The sequence below is a fragment of the Rhynchophorus ferrugineus genome, unplaced genomic scaffold, assembly GCF_030347505.1.
Source record: "Rhynchophorus ferrugineus isolate W39M unplaced genomic scaffold, kcgeb_rfMv2 rfM1, whole genome shotgun sequence".
In the NCBI taxonomy this organism is placed as follows: Eukaryota; Metazoa; Arthropoda; class Insecta; order Coleoptera; family Curculionidae; genus Rhynchophorus; species Rhynchophorus ferrugineus.
This window is the reverse complement of record NW_027472580.1, coordinates 96,345,956-96,366,984: the sequence shown is the minus strand read 5'-3', so window position 1 is coordinate 96,366,984 and position 21,029 is coordinate 96,345,956. Positions and strand designations below refer to the sequence as shown.

The window sequence follows — 21,029 nt, the reverse complement described above, 5'->3', positions numbered from 1 at the left end:
ATTTTTTTATATACTTTAAAGTTTCCTTTGACCTACGAGGTTTTATCTAGACTGGACCTACGGTTTAACATGGGCTCCGAACCACAGTTCTCGGCGTTAAGCCTACCGACTGGCCAGTGACCAACTTAGAAATCCTCCCAGTAGACATCAGGTTTTACCCAGCCTGGTTACTGGCGTGGCTGCGATAATTTTCCTTGTCGGATTTTGCACTCCTGCCTAAGAATATGTTCAATCACATATGTTAAACAATCACAAACATAAATTTACGACCATGCCCCAGCAGGATTCGAACCCGCGTCTATCGCAACAGTAGGAGGACCATTTGCGCCAACCAAGCCGGCTTACAAAAGCATTACATTTTGTTTTAAAAATATTATTTCGTCTTTTCAAATGTTCTGAATACTTTGTTACATCTTGAATATATAATGCTAGGTATAATATTAATATACAAATTAATTTGTTATTATTTCTCCGTTGTACTTGCATCAATAGACAAGCTATATGAGTGCGGGATAAATATATCAGAATATATTTGCCAAATTAAAATTATGTTAGACTACTTTAACTAATACTAAGAATAAACACTTATATACTACGCAAGTCCATGTAGTTTGGTTATAATTAATTATCTGGTTTCTTGCGCGTCCAATAGCTGTCTGTTCTTCATTACTTCTACATTGCTGTGATTTAACAAAATTCCTTGATGTGTTAAGAAAATGTCCTAAATTAATAAAAAAGGAAACAAACAACATGTGAAAAACAATGAAGTAATTCCAGTTGTCCTTCAATATTTACCGATGATTTGATATGAGTTTGATTGAGTTTGATGTGATTGATACTCGAAAAACGACAAGTTTTCTTCAAACAAATTATATTATTTATTTCTAAAATCATGTCATAAGAAAGATTGATGGCTACTAAATTTAGTGAATATACGCAATACCAAAAATCAAAATATATGCCCTTTAGCATATATTTACATCGTTTTCCTTTCGATATTCATAGATATATTTTCAAAGATTTCAGTTTCATTATGTTTCAGCCGCTTATAATGCATATGTGACATAACTGAATATAGTATAACTTTTGCAGTCGATGTTAATGGTTAACCTGCTTTCTTCCATGCATGTTCATGTTTTTATTTCAAAATTATTCAAAGACAAAAACTCAACACAGCAAAGTTATAGGTTTTAAAAGTTGAACTTATCACATTGATACTAGTATTAGTCTTGACAGCAAATCAATTCATCAATTTTCTATCAATAATAGGGAATTATGTTATTTTATCTGTCCAAAAAATTAATCTATTTTACTTAGATCTGGGAAAACATTGTCGATTTAACTTCTTACACATCACCAAATATCAATAATAATGCACTTTGACTTAGTTTTGGCTAAATGAAGTCTGCTGTAACTTGGTCAAGATCAAATTACTAAACCATATATTTCCTGTCAAATTAGAGAACCCACAAATCATGACTGTTTTGATTTATTTACTAAATCTGTCCCTACGATCTTAAATCTTGTTTATAAAAATCTTTATTGTCAATTTGAGATAGTCATTCATAATTTTCTTCATCTTTATGACTCTCACGATTGCTGTAAAATTTCTTGAACGGTCTTTAAACAAAACGTTCATCAGCGGTTCCTTGATAAAATGCATCATCAAATCGCTTAATAATGCAGACTAATTTAACATTCCAGTGTAACTGGAACAAGAGAATTAACGCAATTCACTTTTTGTTCGTATTCTATTCAAAATTTTAAATGAAATGGTGTGTGAAAATATATAATGAAATTTCAAAATTAAGTATAATACTAAAAAGTGTATAAACAATAAGCGAGCATTAAATTAAGCAACATAAAAAGCGACATTTGTTGGGAAAGACGTGGTTCATTTTAATTTTGGTATGTAGCTTTTAAATGATCATTAATGTTTTATAAATCAAGATCAGAAGCAATGTGGCTACACATCTGACAATACATCCATAATCTAAATTTGTTACTGTGGTTTTCGTTCTGATGTCATTGGCTATCTGGGATTAAGTTGTAATTATTTCCATTCTTCTGTTTCCTGATTATTTCTCCAACGTTTTCCACTATTTTCTCCTCCAACACTATTTTTACATGAAGCATTTGCGCTTAAATAATAATTTGAAACAGCTAGGTTTACGGAACGACTATTCTGGAGTTTGAAAAAACATTAACCATCACTGTACAATAATTTAAACCAAAGCAAAGCGGAAGCAATACCGCTACATAGATCTAACAGTACTTCCAAAACTAAACTTGTGATTGTGATTTTCGTTCTGATGCCATTGGTCATTAGGATTAACTGTTGACTATTTCCATTATTCTGTATTTCCTCCAACGTTTTCTTCTCAAAAATTTTAACTGCATTCGAACTGCAACTTCAAGATGATGGAAACCAAATTCAACAACTGCGATATAACGAAGCAGTGTCACTATACACTATCACATGTTTTCGGCATTGAATTTCTTGGAATCAAACAAGAAAATCCAAACATAAATTATTTTGTTTTTCATAAAAATGTATAAATTGAGTAATATAGATATAATTGTGAAAAAAGAAACCACATTAGAAATAATTTTAAAAAAATTTGCTCCAGATATCTCTCAATTATATTTTTAATCAAAATAAATGCGTTATACACATATTTGAATGTATTATTTTCAATTAGCCGTTGCCAACGTACAAATAGCTTCTGGTGAAACCGCAAATTCGCCTGAGAATATCTGTACGAACGAGATATGTTTAATGGAAATCAAAAAGTAGGTCTTGATTTTTTCCTTCGAGCCAGCCGCAACCTTATCCATTGTGGCCGTGGTGGAGTTTTCGCGCTAGGATGTAAAAGACGGCGATCAAATTACGCAACAACCACGGCGAACGACAAAAGAAGAGAAATAAAAATGAAGAAGAAACCAACGTAATTTCTAGCGGTGATTTAATTCTTCCAAAGGTCGTCGGTGAGCCATCGGAGATATTAACGAGCAAAATACGAAGAAGTAAAAAGAGCTATCGCTAGAGGTAACATTACGACGACGATACAAAGATGCTTCGCCTTTGTTTTCGTCATCGGTGCCCTGGGGCTGCGTTTAAGTTTCTTTTACTCTCGGATGATGATTCGTGCAATTTCAACAAATTCGAATATTAGGTTCTCGATTAATAATCGTCGTTTCTTTTTTTATACTGTTACAGCTTAAACCAGTTCTGACGAATGATACATACCTACTTAATAAATACCTAAGAAATTGCAAAGAGACACTCCCCAGTTGAAAGAAAAACATGTATGACATTGAAAACATTTTTATAGCAATATACATTCTGTATGAACAGTATAAGGATTTTACTGCTTGAAAATTTTTTCACAAATTGTTCTATATTTATTAAGGAACGAACTTACATGTTATGATATTGAATGAAATACTTACTATTTGTGTTATAATCAGGAATTGCATCTTGGTTAAGCAATGTTTTCCACATTTGAGTCCATACTCATCCAGTCCGGTAGTGAAATAGGAGCTCTTAAAAGATTCCCTTAAATTTATCACTGTTAACTTTTAAAAATAATTTCTGCGATAAGACAGAAACATTTGAAAAACAACGATAACAATAAGAAAGATGTAGTTCAACAAAATACCCTAAAATTATATACAAAAATTGAAAGAAAAAACAAATATAACTTAAGATGTCCAACAAAATTTGAAATTTATGCATGGAAAGAAAAGAAATCTGTCAATTCTTCATTCTATGCTTCTATGCTTTATAGCTGAATATTTTATCACTTTAGGAAAATCACACCTTAGACGTTCTCAATTAGTATAAATTAAAATATAATTTTCTGCAGATATGGCAGTGACTTAATGGCAGTTGAAACCTACACCGAAAACAACTTAACGGCCAGTATAGCCAACACATCGGTACCATCCGAACGGAGAGGCCTCGATCACTACTGGTTGGGTCTGGCATCGCTGGATGATCTTCGAACGAACACCTTGGAATCCGCCGCTGGTACCTTGGTTTCTCAATATTCCGGTAAGTACGATCCTAACGCCATGTTTCAATCTATCTACATCACAGCATTGCAGGGTTTTGGTCACTGAACCAGCCGGATTCCACGTCTGGCGAATGTGTCGATGTTAGCATCACCGAAGAGAATCAATCCTGGGAACTCACTACCTGCGAAAGTCTTCTTCCGTTCATGTGTAAGGCCAGAGCTTGTCCGGCCGGCTCGTTCCACTGCTCCAACGGTAACTGTATCAACGAAAAGTTCAAATGCGACAAACAAGGTAGGCCGAAAGCTTGTAACCGTTGTTAAATAGTATTTATACTCCACCCTCTTCATCTAGATGACTGTGGAGATAACAGCGATGAGTTGGATTGCGCACAAAACTGTAATTTCTATCTGGCTAGCAGTGGAGATGTTGTGGAATCCCCATACTACCCTCACAAATACGCCCCCTTAACAAACTGCAAATGGACCTTGGAAGGTCCCCAGGGCCACAACATTCTACTTCAATTCCAAGAGTTTGAGACCGAGAAAACCTTCGACACCGTCCAGATTCTTGTCGGAGGTCGAACCGAAGACACCTCAGTTAATTTGGCGACTCTATCCGGCAAGCAGGATCTAACCAACAGATCCTTTGTGTCTGCTTCGAATTTTATGATCATAAAATTTAGCACCGACGCTTCGGTCGAGAAAAAAGGTTTTAGAGCATCGTGGAAAACGGAACCTCAAATCTGTGGAGGTAATTATTTAGAATTTTCTCGATATTCCAAGATATTCTACTCCAATACTTCCAGGTACCTTACGTGCAACCCCTCAGGGACAAATCCTCAAAAGCCCCGGCTATCCCAACCAATATCCCGGAGGTTTGGAATGTTTGTACATACTCCAAGCCCAAAATGGCAGAATTATTACCCTGGAAGTCGACGATTTAGATCTGGATGAGGCCAGAGACTATATTTTCGTAAGAGATGGTGACTCGCCCAGAAGCAAACCCATCGCCAGGCTCACTGGACGATTGGAGGATAATCAGAGGATCATCATGTCTACTAACAGTCAGCTCTATGTTTATTTCAAGACCAGTCTAGGTGATTCCAAAAGAGGGTTCAGAATAAGGTTCGTTGCTAGTTTCTTCTTCTCTCGTTTACTTCTACTAGTTTCTTTCCAAAGATTTATTTAATAGTTTCCATATTTTCACTAAATCTCTTCAATTTGACAGACTAAATAATGTATTCAAATATGTAACCATTTTTATTATAATTTTAAAAATCCACAACAAGATATTCGAATAGAACTGAATTTCGATTATTAATTAGTATTAATTTGGGATCTTTGATATAGCAAATTATGTTATAACAAGAAATCCTTCATTCAATTGCTAGTTGTGGAAGAAATGCACAAAATTTCAACATAACCTCACATTAGTTTAAAAAAATATTTTCACAAAATACGTGATTTTTTCTTTATAATTTATCAAAATCAATTTCAAAAGGCTCTTGCACTAGTTATATGTAACTTTGAAAAAGATTTTAGACAAATTAAAGATTAAATTGTGCATTCTAATGTATTCTAATTCAAATGTTTTACAAAAGTTATATTTAATTTAATACCAGATAAACGAAAAATGCGATTTTTAAATGTACAAACCCATATAACTTCATAATAATAATTTCTCCATTAGGTACACCCAAGGATGTAAGGCAACTATCGTAGCAAGAAATGGAACAATCACCTCTCCTGCCTTCGGCTTAGAAAACTACCCGAGCAATCAAGAGTGTCTCTATAAAATCAGAAACCCAATCGGTGGCCCACTATCTTTGAATTTTAACGAGTTTGACGTCGATCAATCTGATTTCGTACAAGTTTTTGATGGTTCCACCCCAAGTGGATTACGGTAAAAGTTCGATAACTGAAAACTAAGACATGATTTTAAAATCGAAATATTTCTTATAGACTCCACTCTGGAAATGGTTTCACCTCAAGCACCAAGCCCAAAATCACACTAACTGCTTCTAGTGGAGAGATGTTGGTCAGATTCAACAGTGACGCACTGCATAGCAAGTCCGGTTGGAGAGCAACATTTTCAGCTGGTTTGATCCTTCCCATTATTTGATTTTATGTATTTTTAATCGCATTAATTGTTTCAGATTGTCCCCAGCTTCAACCAGGAATAGGAGCTCTGGCTTCAAGTAGAGACACAGCATTCGGAACCGTGATAACGTTCAGCTGTCCCACCGGTCAAGAATTCGCCACAGGAAAGAACAGGATCACCACCCAATGTCAACCTGGAGGTAACTGGTCCATCAGCTATATACCCAGATGTCAGGAAGTGTACTGCGGACCGGTGCCTCAAATTGACAACGGATTCTCCATTGGATCCTCCAACGTGACATACAGAGGACAGGCCATGTATCAGTGTTACGCTGGATTCGCTTTCCCCTCAGGAAAACCCATAGAAAGAATTTCCTGCTTGGCTGATGGACGATGGGAAAAGAAACCAACATGTTTGGGTAAGTAAATAGATCATCATCGTCATTTTCATGAATGCATAGATATGCATAGAGTGTATATTTTTTTAATCGAAAGTTCTTCATCGAATATCACCATTATTGACAATCGGTTGTTGAATAAGGTTCGCCTCGCCATTCATGTGGTTTTTGGGACCGTCCATGATGATTGATTCGCTTCACTATGTAATTATGTGAATACTTTTCATTCGGCAAACATTGTAATCTAGGTCTCCGGATTTTTTTTCTACTAAACACGCAGAATTTGACTTAAGCATTATATTTTAAGTAATTCAAGCCTACAAATACCAGACTGCAATAGTGTCCAGTTCAATAAGTCTTAGAATAATACCGAGAAATTGATACACTAAACTTCCTTCTCTTGCACAAATACCACTTTTTTTTAGAGAAAGCTCCTGTATCTTAGATCCAATTGGCCTTATTATTACAGTTGTGAATGCTACGCTAGTCTCTTATATTTTTACCCAATTGAAAGTTCATGTAACTTGGATCCAAATGGCCTTATTATTACAGTTGTGAATGCTACGCTAGTCTGTTGTATTTTTACCCAAATGAAAGCTCATGTAGCTTGGATCCAAATGGCCTTATTATTACAGTTGTGAATGCTACGCTAGTCTGTTGTATTTTTACCCAAATGAATTGGATCCAAATGGCCTTATTATTACAGTTGTGAATGCTACGCTAGTCTGTTGTATTTTTACCCAAATGAAAGCTCACGTAGCTTAGATCTAATTGGCTTGGCCTTATTATTACAGTCGTGAATGTCACGCTAGTTTCTTGTATTTTTACCCAAATGAAAGCTCATGTAGCTTGGATCCAATTGGCCTTATTATTACAGTTGTGAATGCTACGCTAGTCTCTTGTATTTTTACCCAAATGAAAGCTCATGTAGCTTGGATCCAATTGGCTTGGTCTTATTATTACAGTCGTGAATGTTACGCTAGTTTCTTGTATTTTTACCCAAATGAAAGCTCATGTAGCTTGGATCCAATTGGCTTGGTCTTAGTATTACAGTCGCGAATGTTACGCTAGTTTCTTGTATTTTTACCCAAATGAAAGCTCATGTAGCTTGGATCCAATTGACTTGGTCTTATTATTACAGTCGTGAATGTTACGCTAGTTTCTTGTATTTTTACACAAATGAAACCTCATGTAGCTTGGATCCAATTGGCCTTATTATTACAGTCGTGAATGCTACGGTACTCTCTTGTATTATTGGGTAAAAATACTTGTATATCTGCTGCAAGATCAAAGCTGATGTTTAAATTCATAATAGTAGATGATGCGTTAGTAGACAAGATATTTATTTTTTCTTTATTTTTTCTCAAGCCATATCTTGGCTTCGAATATAATTCTTGGTTGAAATACAATTCAAGGAATTTACATCTGTAACAAATTACACCTGAATGCATATGACCAGCTTATATGGCGGTAGCTCATTATTTGAAGTCAAATTTACATTCTGTTATAAGTTAATCGTGGCCTTACTTCAAGTACAGTTGATTAAACATTGGTTTAGTTTGTGAATATCCATAGGAAATTGTTGAAACAATAATCAAATCGTACTTCATGTACACTATTGTACATATGCACAGTCTTTTGTGGTATTCACAACTATTAACATCTGCATTAACAAACAAATTCTGTACTAAAATGATCATATTTTTACAGCATCCCAATGTGCTGCTTTACCAGAAGTACCCCATGCCAACGTCACAATCCTGAACGGTCTCGGTCGCTCGTATGGTACCATCATTCGTTACGAATGCGAACCGGGCTATATCCGTAGCGGACCCCCAGTGATCCTCTGCATGAGTAACGGCACCTGGAGCGGAGACGTCCCCGTCTGTTCCCGCGCCCGATGCCCTACTCTACCCAAAATCGACAACGGAATGATCACGGATACGTCCAGACAGTATTTCTTCAACGATGAAGCCAGAGTACAGTGTTTCAAAGGATTCAAACTGATCGGGAACAGTATCTTGAGGTGCGGAGAGAACCAGGAGTTCAACAACCCCCCCAGATGCGAGGACATCAACGAATGCATCAGCAGCCAGTGCGACGTCGCCTCCACCGAGTGCATGAACACTCCTGGCTCTTTCCAGTGTAAATGCCGTAAAGGTTTCAACCCTACGAACGAATGTCGACCTGTCGCTGATCTGGGATTGATCAATGGAGGGATTCCGGATGAGTCCATCACGGTATCTAGCACAGAATCTGGATATGATAAATCGGTATGTTCTCACTACTTTTAGCTTAGTTTTGGTCTCATAACAACATTTTTCACCAAACGACAACTGACTGCATGAATGAATTCACGTTTTTCCTTTTTGATATATTTTATCAGATTAAAATATAAGTTTCCTAGAAATGCTACAAATTTATTTCTATATAGTTTGTTCATAAGTCACTCACTATTATACAAGTGCCTATCAACATTTGGCCCGCTTCAGTCTACAATGTGCCCAAGAGTCTTCAAGTTTCGAGGACATTTATTGTTTTCGTTATTATCGTTAAATGCTAATGTCTATTCGTAGTTGCTTCTTAATTCTTATCCACTGCTAAAATTGCTTGTATGATCCGCAAATATCAAAACTACTATAATAAAGCAAATGAAAACTACCTGTTTCTTTTTTTATTAATCTAGAACGTCAACAATCTTCCACTGGACAATAAGTATCTTGAGGCATTAAGTATATAAGTATTATATGATTTCAGTTATATAATTTAATTCGTTAATAATTATATCCTGACACGTAGTAGATCACTTCAGTAAGTAATCTACTGGACAACTTATAATCTAAATCTTATTCTAGATACTAACTTATTTTAAAGTCTATCCTAACTTATTCTAAAAACTATTCTAGCTTATTCTAGAGATTATTAAATCTCACTCTATGTGTGTATTAATCCGTTCGTATAGCAGTTCGCGTTTTAGCCTACACACTTCACTGTCATCGCGCACATTTTACTGCTTCAGCGTACTTTCGCACTAACACTCCGAATCACACTTGTTATGGGTTCTATGGAGATATCGCGCTGAATCAGTTTGTTGAACACGTAATATGGAGCATCGACGATGACTCGCAATACTTTATTCTGGAACCTCTGGAGAATATATATGTTAGATTTGCCAGTAGTACCCCACAGTTCAATACCCTAGGCCCAAATGGACCTAAGTATCGACTCATACAGCAAAACCTTGTTATCTAAAGATAATTTAGATTTACGCCCAGCCAGTACGTTTAGTTTAGTTTAAGCCCAAGCTGTTTGCGTTTTGTAACTATATGTTTTTTCCATATCAAACGTCGATCGAAATGCATTCCCAAATATTTAGTGTTGTCTGCTTACAGAAGTTCATGATTATTCAATTTTACTGAGGGACATGTTCTTCTACAAAATGCTTCAATTTAAACTGTATGTAAAATGAGAGAAAACCTATCAATGTTGAAATTGAAGTAAAACTAAAACTAAAACATAAAATGGAAAACTATAATCAAATGGTTTTTAGATGGTTCGACTAAACAACGGTGTGGGATGGTGCGGCAACACAATCGACGGTGGCTCCAACTGGGTCATGCTGGACCTTCGAGCTCCCACCATCATCAGAGGATTCAGGACAACGGCCGTAACCAGACTTAACGGTGACGTGGCCTTCACATCGGCTGTAAGACTTCAATTCACCGACGATCTAACTGACGTCTTCAAGGACTACAGAAACCCAGATGGTTTAGCCGTCGAATTCACCATCGAAAAACCCACCTTGAGTATTCTAAACTTGCCGGTCCCTATCGAGGCCCAATATATCAAATTCAAAATCCAGGTAAGGTTTTTTTTTCTTTCAGGTAAATTGAACTATAATTCTCTATAATTTTCCATATTTAGGACTACGTGGGGGCACCTTGTCTAAAACTAGAAGTCATGGGATGCACCAGGTTGGAGTGTTCTGACATAAACGAGTGTTCGGAAAACAACGGCGGCTGTCAACAGAAATGTCTTAACACCGCTGGAGATTATTCCTGTGCGTGCAACGTCGGCTACGAGCTGTACCAGCAGAACGGTACTGCCGCGTTCTTCATCGAACCATCCGAAAACGGTAAACGCGACGGAGACGTGTACCAGGTGAACAAATCCTGTGTTCCCGTCATGTGCCCTTCATTGAACTCGCCCGAAAATGGTCTGATCCTCTCCACAAAAGAGAAATATCACTTTGGCGACTTAGTGAGATTCCAGTGCAACTTTGGATATGTGATGACAGGCAGCAGCTCATTGCTGTGCACTTCCACTGGAGTATGGAATGGAACAGTACCTGAATGCAAATGTAAGGGTAATCTTTAAATAAATCTGAACAAAAACTTCGCCAATTTCTTCAAAATTTAACACAATAAGTTACTAGCTTCTTTATTCATTAATTCGTCAAAGAATTAAACAAACAGAAATAAGAATCACAAGGAGAAATGTAATAACATAGATAAACTTTTATCAAACATATTTTTATAGATGCTCAGTGCGTATCACTACCAGACGACAAGAACGAAGGCCTGAAGGTTATTCGAAATGACGAAGACACTGTCTTGGTGCCGTTCAGAGAAAATGTAACACTGAACTGTGGCCTTACCGGAAGACAACTGAGAAGAACGTCAAGCTCGAGCTTCAGACAGTGCGTCTTTGATCCCAAACCAGGTTAAACTCCCTAAAAGCCTCCTGTAGGAACTATTTAAACGACAACTTATTACAGGTTTCCCGGATTACTGGTTGAGCGGAGCCATGCCTTCATGTCCTCGCGTAGATTGTGGTATACCTCCACCAACACCTGGAGCTGAATATGGACAATACATAGACACCAAGTATCAATCTTCCTTTTTCTTCGGTTGTCAGAATACTTTTAAATTGGCTGGGCAGAGTAGTAAACATGACAACATCGTTAGGTAATATCAAGCCACATCGTAAAGCGACAAAGTATCGTCAACAATATACTTTATAGGTGTCAAGCCAATGGAGTGTGGGACTTTGGTGATTTGAGATGCGAGGGACCAGTCTGTGAAGATCCAGGACGACCACATGACGGTTTCCAGATATCGCGAAGCTACGAGCAAGGCTCTGAGGTCAGCTTCGGTTGCAGTCGCGCCGGATACATCCTCATCAACCCCCGGCCCATCACCTGCGTGCGAGAGCCCGAATGCAAAGTGGTGAGGCCCCTGGGATTGGCTTCCGGCCGTATTCCCGACTCAGCCATCAACGCTACCAGCGAGCGACCAAACTACGAAGCGAAGAACGTGAGACTGAACTCCGTGACCGGTTGGTGTGGAAAACAAGAAGCTTTCACTTATGTCAGCGTAGATCTGGGGAAAGTCTACAGAGTCAAGGCCATTTTGGTGAAGGGTGTTGTCACCAATGACATCGTAGGTCGTCCCACGGAAATCAGATTCTTCTACAAGCAGGTAACTATCTCAAGATGTAGGGTTTTTAAATTTATTGGTTTAATTTATTTAATTAATATTATTGGATCAGAGTCTCCCCTACGCATTAGAATGTTTTTGACCTTGTCACACAGACCAAGAAATATTAGACAAACAAATAAATATTACAAATTAATTGTTTATAGATATAAATTATTTATAAATGAAACTATCTACAAGTTAAAGTTAGATAAAATAAGAGTAAATAAGAATTAAGTACAATTTCCTGGAGAAAATCAAATAATTTGGGCAGGTTTTGAGTCAAGCACATGTCCCTCAAGGAATCAGACAAGCCATGACTTCTTCTGACACTTAATTAATTTTCTAATTTTTCTGTTTCGGCATCGAGCAATATCATTCCAATATTTTTCAGATCGGTTTCTGTGATCTTGATCGATGATTTTGCCGCAGTCTGCAAACTTCTCAATCTACAGATATATAAAAACTATATTGTATTCTGCGTCTCTGGATTTATTCCTCATCTGTTTATTGTCAGTCGTATCTTAAACTAATGACTTCTAATACAGTCTCGGAGAGAAACATGTAGAATTTGCCTTAAGTATCACTTTTGAAATACATTAATCTTACAGATGTCACACTGCAACAGTATCCAAGTCTCAGAGTCACACAAAAGGATATGTAAGATAAAGTAAAATTCTTAAAAAATGGATTATATTATTTATTGTAAAATATCCTCTCTTTTACATGCACTATCTTAAAAAAGCAAAAGTTCTTAAAGCTTGGCACGCTGTATCATTGATCCCAAGTACTTAAGTACTCGGATACTTGCTCTAAAATCATTTGGTCTACACTTTAGACACAAAAGGAGTACAAAAATTACTAATTTCTTAAAACTTTACATCAATAGATCTAGCACAATTCTTGTATTTTGTTTCGTAATGAATGTTGAGCAAAAATCGTACTTAATTAAAAAATATGAACAAGTTTAGTTTCAAAAAAAAAGTTATATATTCCGTACAAATTTACAGACTATCAGAAACAATATTAATACTCGCAATTCTGCTCCATTGCTACTAAATACATAATGCAGCCGGCTTGGTGGCGCAGTCGTAAAGGCTATAGGACGGTCCTCCTACTGTTGCGATAGCCGCGGGTTCGAATCCTGCCGTGGCATGGTTGTAATTGTATGTTTGTGATTGTTTAAAATTTGTGATTGTCCTAGGCAATATGTGTAAAATCCGACAAGGAAAATGATCCCGGTCACGCCAGTAACCAGGCTGGGTAAGACCAGATGTCTTCTGGGATGATTTCTAAATTTGGTCACTCGCCAGTCGGTAGACTTAATGCTGAGGACCGTGGTTCGGAGCCCACGTTAAACTGTAGGTCCAGTCCAGATAAGCCCCTAGTTAAATTTATAGTAAATATATAGTACAAATAATTGCACTATTGCTAATTTATCATTGGACTATCATTGGTCAATTTAGATTAAAATTATTTAAAAAACCCATGAACTGATTATCGTTAATAATTAATTAATTTTATTTCTCTACTTTGCTAATTACTGTCATTATATCCAACAAGTTCATGTTCAGTTACAAGTTCTTTCACTACATCTAACACATTCTTACATCGACTCTGAAGATTGTCTTTAATTAGTTTAAAGGTATCTCACTTCATTTGCATAATTTCTAACATATTTTTCTGTGCTGTAAATAGTATAAAAGAACAAAATAAAGCATAAATGTATATACTTCTATTACAACAGTGGTATTTACTTGGCTAAATAATAGTTAAACTCTTTCTCATAATCATTTTTGCGTTTTTAAGAGGTATAGACTTCTTCATAAATTATTGTCGACTTTCGTGTTAGGTTTGTATTATATAATAACATCCAAAATAAACAGCAAGGTGTTTTAATACGAATTAAGGCGAATTAAATAGCTTAACGCATTATTTTTCTTATAATCTATTGAGCTTAATCTACGAGATATTATTGATAGTGTTTAAAAATGATTGAAAATTAAATTCCTTTTTGCTTCCAGGCTGATAATGAAAATTACGTGGTCTACTTCCCCAACTTTAACTTAACCATGCGTGATCCCGGAAACTATGGTGAGCTGGCAATGATCTCTCTACCCAAATACGTGCAAGCACGCTTCGTCATCCTGGGTATTGTCAGTTACATGGACAACGCTTGTCTGAAGTTCGAATTGATGGGTTGCGACGAACCTGAGGAGGAACCACTGTTGGGATATGATTATGGATATTCTCCTTGTGTCGGTAGGTTTTACCGTGACCCTTATTTCGATTTTTTGGTGTTTAATGTACATGTTTCTTCCAGACAACGAGACCCCAGTGTTCCAGAACTGTCCACAACAGCCCATAGTGGTGCAGAAAGACGGTAATGGTGGACTTTTACCGGTTAACTTCACCGAACCCACCGCGGTTGATAATTCCGGTAGCATCGCACGTCTGGAAGTGAAACCACCTAACTTTAAGACGCCAGTGTATGTTTTCGAGGATATGGTGGTCAAATACGTCGCTTTTGATTACGACGGTAATGTAGCGATCTGTGAGATCAACATCACCGTACCGGACAATACTCCACCTCAGCTCAGCTGTCCCCCAAGTTACGTCATCGAATTAGTAGATCGCGAGGACAGTTACTCCGTCAATTTCAACGAGACCCGCGTAAGGGTAAACGCCACTGATGCCTCTGGAGAAGTACACTTGACCTTCGTGCCCGAGAAAGCCACCATCGCCATCGGAGGCTTCGAAAACGTCACCGTTATCGCCGCTGATAAGTATGGCAACAAAGCCAGCTGTCACTATCAAGTATCGGTCCAGGCAACTCCTTGCGTTGACTGGGAGTTGAAACCTCCCGTTAACGGAGCCATTAACTGTCTCCCGTGGGACAAGGGACTTCAATGTATAGCCACCTGTAACCCTGGCTTCCGATTCACCGACGGAGATCCGGTCAAGACGTTCACATGCGATAAGAACATTCCTTGGAAACCAACTGCGGTAGTACCCGACTGTGTGTCAGAAAGTAAGTCCCGTTTACGTCCAATGGTTTCAACCTATCTTCAACTAAACCTACATTTCAGATACTCAACAGGCTGATTATCACTTCACCGCCAGTATGAACTATAGAGCCAACGGGGCAGTCGCATCAGCTTGTCTCAATCAGTACACGGACCTGCTGTCTCAGTTCTACTTAAACCTCAATAACGTTCTCTCCGAAAGATGTTCAGCCGTCAACGTTAAGATGAATGTATCGATAATCAACGCCATGGCCAGTTTAGTAGATGAGAATGTCGTTAAGGTATGTTATATTGAACATTAAACCAAAATAGTTATTTTGTAAAAAGAAGATTCACATTTCTTTTTAAATAATTTTTTGTAACTTCGCAACTACCATTGATAGCAACAATTAACACTCCAAAAGTACTATTACATGACATAAAAAATTTAACACTTAGAGGTTAATCCTCATCATGTATTGAGATCATTGACTAATCGTTGTAAATTCATTCATCATGTCCAAACCACTGCAATCGTGTTGGCCTTGTTTTTCAAATGTATATTGAAGAGAAACGCTCACAAATCATTATAATATATTGCTTCAAATTCTACATCACTACATAGTATAAAACAAAGTCGCCTTTTCTGTCCCTATATCCCTATGTGCGCTTAAATCTTTAAAACTACGCAACGGATTTTGATGCGGTTTTTTTCAATAGATAGAGTGATTCAAAAGGAAGGTTTGTATGTATAATACATGCATAATATACTAAGGCAACATTGCTAATTTTAGAGGTTTCTAACGTGATGTCGTAAATTAACCTATTTTTTTAGGCTTATTTAGCAATTAGCAAAAACGCTGCCTAACCCTACGAGTTAGATCAAATTAATGTACTACAGTATTGTACACCATAAAAAGGTCTACAAAAAAGTCCGCGATGGTATATGTTTATCTTTTAGGGATAACCCACATTAACCATTTTTATTGTTTACTTTTTACGTGAGAAAATGGCTTATTTACGAAGCTATTTTAAGCAATACGGCATTAATCCTTATCGAATTAAGTACCTTAAATACAGTGTGCAATTAATATAGATCAATATGGTTCCTTACAGCATGTAAATTAAACAAATATTTTCGGAGATATTACAAATTTAAAATTTGCGTTTAAAAATGTGTAATGTAATAAAAATTGTATGAATTTAGATATTCCAAAGATAGCAGGAAATCTTCATAGTAAGTATAGGGGAAGAGGAATTGTTTTACTCCAAATTTAATGCGTGCAGGCCAAGGGCAGTAATGAATGAACCAAAAATACTGGATCGATTTTAATCATGTTTTCATTGAGTGACATAGGCATATATATTTTATGCCCGTGCAAAGTCGGAGCGGGCCGCTATGTTTTTATATACAACGTTCATATTTTTTCTGTAGTGTATTTAATTTAGTATCGGCATTGCACCCGTGCGAAGCCGGGGCGGGTTGCTAGTAGTTAATAAAATCATATCCAGATACTTAAATTATTTTAATCATGTTGAATTAGAGGGTGTTTAGGTGTCAAAGCTGCCGACTATGAATGATTTCACACCTCAACTGATGGGAATGCGAAAATGTTATCTATGCATCCATATATTATGTAAAAATCGTGCTTATTCTTCTCGGTTTGCTTCATTGCATACTTTTTGCACTCTCGATTCTAATATTTCCATAAAAATTGTTAAAAGTATACTAATTTTGATATTCATCGATAATTTTTACAATCTCCGTCGTCCGCTTTCGATATTCCCATAGACTTTACCAACTTCTGCTGTCGCTTGTTCCACTCCAAAGTGATTATTGTAAAATCACTAAAGTATCATTGATATTTGTTATGGATATTTTAGTTCAGATGCAGTCTCTTAGTCTCTTCTTATAGATTGTTGTGGCATCCCAACATGTTTAGTTATCATACAGATATTTCTAGAGTTATCATAATAAATTATTTTTTATTTAACGATAAGGTAGTCGATTTTATCATCAACTAATAACACTAAAAATATCCCCATAAGAAGACCGATGTTCGAGTTAGCCCAATGTTATAAAACAGTTGATAAAATAGAATTCATTAATTAAGATAATTGAAAATATCATCTAGAGGGTTTTTTCAGATTTTAAAACTGTTCAAACTGTTCAAGTCCTAATTTTCTTATTATTGCAATATTATGGAGATTAGAGATGTGTTCTTATTTCCACATGACAATAAGCAAGTCAATTTTTTCAAGCATCTCTACAACTTTTCATAGAGACTTCAATAATCAAGTCGACATTATTTTTTAAACAATTTCATTTAGTTTAAAATGCTTGGATTACTTCACTCAAATATATTTTACATCATATCCAAAGAAAATCCTTAATAAAATGTTTCTGATTTCAGATCGACTACGTCGTCGATATTGTGCCTTTGGTCAGACAAATCCAACTGTACGATCTGTGCGGCAGTACCTTGAACCTAATGTTCGACTTGTCTGTACCTTACGCCAATGCCGTCATCGAGCCGCTCTTGAACGTTACCTCCATAGGCAACCAATGTCCTCCTTTGAAGGCACTCAAATCTGAAAATCAACGAGGTTTCACTTGCAATGTTGGTGAAGTACTCAATATGGACACAAATGACGTACCACGATGCTGTAAGTTCGCCTTTCAAACTGACATACAGAATAGTTTCTAACTGTCAGTTTTCAGTGCATTGTCCCGCTGGAACATTCGCTGGGTTGAAACAAAAAGAGTGTTCATACTGTCCAAGAGGATACTTCCAAGACCGCGACCGGCAAGGCGCGTGCACTAGATGTCCTCAAGGAACTTACACGAAAGAACAAGGATCAAAAAGCATCTTTGACTGCGTCCCGGTTTGTGGATATGGTACCTACTCTCCCACGGGAATGGTATGATTACAAATACAATTTTAATGAATTGGCACTAAGTTAAGTTTGTAGGTTCCATGCTTGGAGTGTCCCAGAAACAGTTTCACTGGTCAACCACCAACAGAAGGGTTCAAAGATTGTCAGTCTTGCCCAGCCAACACGTACACCTTTCAACCTGCTGCTCCTTCCAAGGATTTATGCAAACCCAAATGTAACGCTGGACAATATTCCCCTACTGGTTGGAGCTATTAAACTTTCGTTTATAAATTTCACCAAACAAATGCTTTTCTAGGATTGGCTCCATGCTCGCTCTGCCCCAAGGACTTTTATCAATCAATTCCTGGACAGACCTCTTGCAATGAGTGTCCCAGCAATATGAAAACGGAAGGTCCTGGTGCTAGTGGACGCGACGAATGCCGTACTGTAAGCGTATTAGAAAAGCTAATTTTTTCCTGTTACAATAAATCGGTGTTTTATAATCGTTGATTATAGGTTGAATGTACTGAAAACGCTTGTCAACACGGTGGAATCTGTATACCGATGGGACACGGCATCCAGTGCTTCTGTCCAGCCGGATTCTCCGGAAGACGATGCGAGATTGACATCGACGAATGCGCATCTCAGCCCTGCTACAATGGTGGAACTTGCATCGACCAACCTCAGGGATATAGGTAGGTTTTGTTCTTCCTTCTTTGAGAAATATCATTTTGCTAATTTATACACATTTTTTTGGCTTAATTTTCTTAGTTTTGTCCAATTTATTAGACTATTTAAACAATCCTTTTGCCACCTCTATTTTTTTATGACAATCTTAATCTATTACTATTGTTTTGTCTTACTTGCATTAGTAGTTCATGTTGTTTAGGTTGTTTCCTCTTCTGATTTCCTGCGCGTTGTCTAGCTATATAGCTTTCATGTTGTGATTTAGTAACATTATTTAATTTTTTAAGTCGAAATCTTGAATAACTTCGTAGATCCATTTAATGTTAAAATTATCGTACATTGTAGGCATTTTAAGATTTGATGTTTTAATGCAACCCAATATATGCACCCTTAACCTCAAATAAGCTTTATAATTGACTGATAAACCAACTATTTTTGTTCGTAGTTCGAGATGAGATTATCTCCCCACTAACCAGTGCAATTCTTTGATTTTAAGTCTAACCTCCACTGTCCTTTGTCTAAGATCATGTTAAACCTTTTTGGTGTATTTTATTTTCTGCTTAACTTTTTTTCTGTTTTTATTACGGTTTGCAATTGTAGTTCATTATGTTGCGCATCCTCCTCTGATTTGGTTTGGAATTCCAGATTTTAATTCCATCTTTCTTGAATTTTTCTTCTCTTATTGATTTTCTAATACTATTCAAAGTTATTTTTTACATACGTCATCTAAATTTGTGACTTCAAAATGTCGCAATGTTGTCGCACTAACTTTGAGTTTTAGTTCGGTTTGGCGATGACATACAACAAAGTTCTAATCTAAATAAAATAATTGAACAAAAAAGTTATCAAAGATAATTTATTTTAACATTACAGTACATCTAAAAACTATAGTTAATTATAGAGCTTTTAAGAGTTTTGCATACGTCTGACAACCGAACGACTTTGACAGGCTCATTCGTTTACGCGTTCGAACTAATCAGACAGCATTGTGTCTCTTTTTAACTAGAATGAAATGAGAAGGAAAATATTTCAGATTCTGAAACGAATTTACAAATTGCGGCAGGCAATACATTAAACATCTTGATGACATATGTACAAAAAACTTTTAATAGACTATAAAAACAATTTGTGTGTACAATGGCGGTCATTTAAGGCTTTGTCTTTGCTACGTTTTATAGCGACTAAATACTAAATACTTCTCTACTCACTGTGCAAAGAAAAAACCAACTGTTACTAATTACCTTTAATTCGAGATCGGAACAACAGAAAAACTTTATTTATGTCACTGCTCTTTTATATGTTTTGAACGGCCACTCGGGACAAAATATAATGTCCTCTACTAGTTATTCTTCTTCTTTTTTACATATTAGGAATGATCGATATAAAACTGTTATTTAACATCAAGAAGATATTTCAAAAAACAACTAACTGTGATTTTTAGATGCCAGTGTGCTCCAGGATATTCAGGTATCAATTGCCAGGAAGAACGATCGGATTGTTCCAATGACACATGTCCTGCTCGAGCCATGTGCAAAGACGAACCCGGATACAAGAACTATACTTGCCTGTGTCGATCGGGATATACTGGAGTCGACTGTGACGTTACCGTAAGTCACATTTTAATAACGCCTTCGTCGGCATCATCATAACAACATTCTGTCGTCTTCAGATCGATCCATGCTCTGCCAACGGCAACCCGTGCAACAACGGTGCCACCTGCATTGCCCTGGAACAGGGACGATTCATGTGCGAATGTCTGCCAGGCTGGGAAGGTCAAACTTGCGAAATCAACGTGGACGACTGTGCCGAGAAACCGTGTCTCCTAGGAGCCAACTGCACCGATCTGGTCGACGACTTCACTTGTTCCTGTCCGTCAGGATTCACCGGAAAACGATGCCAGGAAAAAATCGATTTGTGCAACCGAGGTCCCTGCAAAAATGGAATATGCGTCGACAGACTGTTTTACCACGAGTGCGTCTGCCACCCTGGATGGACCGGAGAAAGCTGCGACATCAACATCAACGACTGCCAACCGAATCAGTGCCAGAACGGCGGTCACTGTACCGATCTGGTGGATGATTTCACTTGCAGTTGCGAACCAGGCTTCACCGGTACTGATTATTAAACTGGCCCAGTATACACGACAGGAATTACATATATGTTTAAACAGGTAAACGTTGTCAACATACCATCGACTTCTGCTCTTCCAAACCATGTCAGAACGGGGCCACCTGCACCGATCTGGTGGACGGCTTCAGTTGCAAATGCAGACCCGGATACGTGGGGCTACAATGTGAGGCGGAGATCGACGAATGTCTCAGCGATCCTTGCAACTCCGTGGGTACCGATAAGTGCGTCGACCTGGACAACAAGTACTTCTGTATGTGCAAGGAGGGTTACAGCGGCAAAATGTGCGAAGAAAACATCGATGACTGTCAAAGCGATCCATGCCTGAACGGAGGTAAG

General features: G+C 37.2%; 1 protein-coding gene across 2 annotated transcripts in view; it reads left to right on the top strand.

Moving 5' to 3' along the window:
* uif (sushi, von Willebrand factor type A, EGF and pentraxin domain-containing protein uif) overlaps window positions 1-21,029 on the top strand; it is an 82,089-nt gene that overhangs the window by 43,074 nt on the left and 17,986 nt on the right. For both annotated transcript variants that reach the window (XM_076399451.1, XM_076399442.1), the window contains exons 4-27: window positions 3,870-4,057; window positions 4,111-4,311; window positions 4,372-4,770; window positions 4,826-5,144; window positions 5,710-5,922; window positions 5,982-6,118; window positions 6,176-6,538; window positions 8,228-8,790; window positions 10,068-10,379; window positions 10,442-10,877; window positions 11,057-11,239; window positions 11,295-11,484; window positions 11,541-11,997; window positions 14,019-14,256; window positions 14,318-15,025; window positions 15,084-15,301; window positions 17,414-17,666; window positions 17,722-17,921; window positions 17,973-18,138; window positions 18,193-18,323; window positions 18,393-18,571; window positions 20,005-20,170; window positions 20,233-20,674; window positions 20,734-21,024. In XM_076399451.1, the coding sequence (XP_076255566.1) occupies window positions 3,870-4,057; window positions 4,111-4,311; window positions 4,372-4,770; window positions 4,826-5,144; window positions 5,710-5,922; window positions 5,982-6,118; window positions 6,176-6,538; window positions 8,228-8,790; window positions 10,068-10,379; window positions 10,442-10,877; window positions 11,057-11,239; window positions 11,295-11,484; window positions 11,541-11,997; window positions 14,019-14,256; window positions 14,318-15,025; window positions 15,084-15,301; window positions 17,414-17,666; window positions 17,722-17,921; window positions 17,973-18,138; window positions 18,193-18,323; window positions 18,393-18,571; window positions 20,005-20,170; window positions 20,233-20,674; window positions 20,734-21,024 (6,953 nt within the window). The remainder of the gene's footprint in view (window positions 1-3,869; window positions 4,058-4,110; window positions 4,312-4,371; window positions 4,771-4,825; window positions 5,145-5,709; window positions 5,923-5,981; window positions 6,119-6,175; window positions 6,539-8,227; window positions 8,791-10,067; window positions 10,380-10,441; window positions 10,878-11,056; window positions 11,240-11,294; window positions 11,485-11,540; window positions 11,998-14,018; window positions 14,257-14,317; window positions 15,026-15,083; window positions 15,302-17,413; window positions 17,667-17,721; window positions 17,922-17,972; window positions 18,139-18,192; window positions 18,324-18,392; window positions 18,572-20,004; window positions 20,171-20,232; window positions 20,675-20,733; window positions 21,025-21,029) is intronic.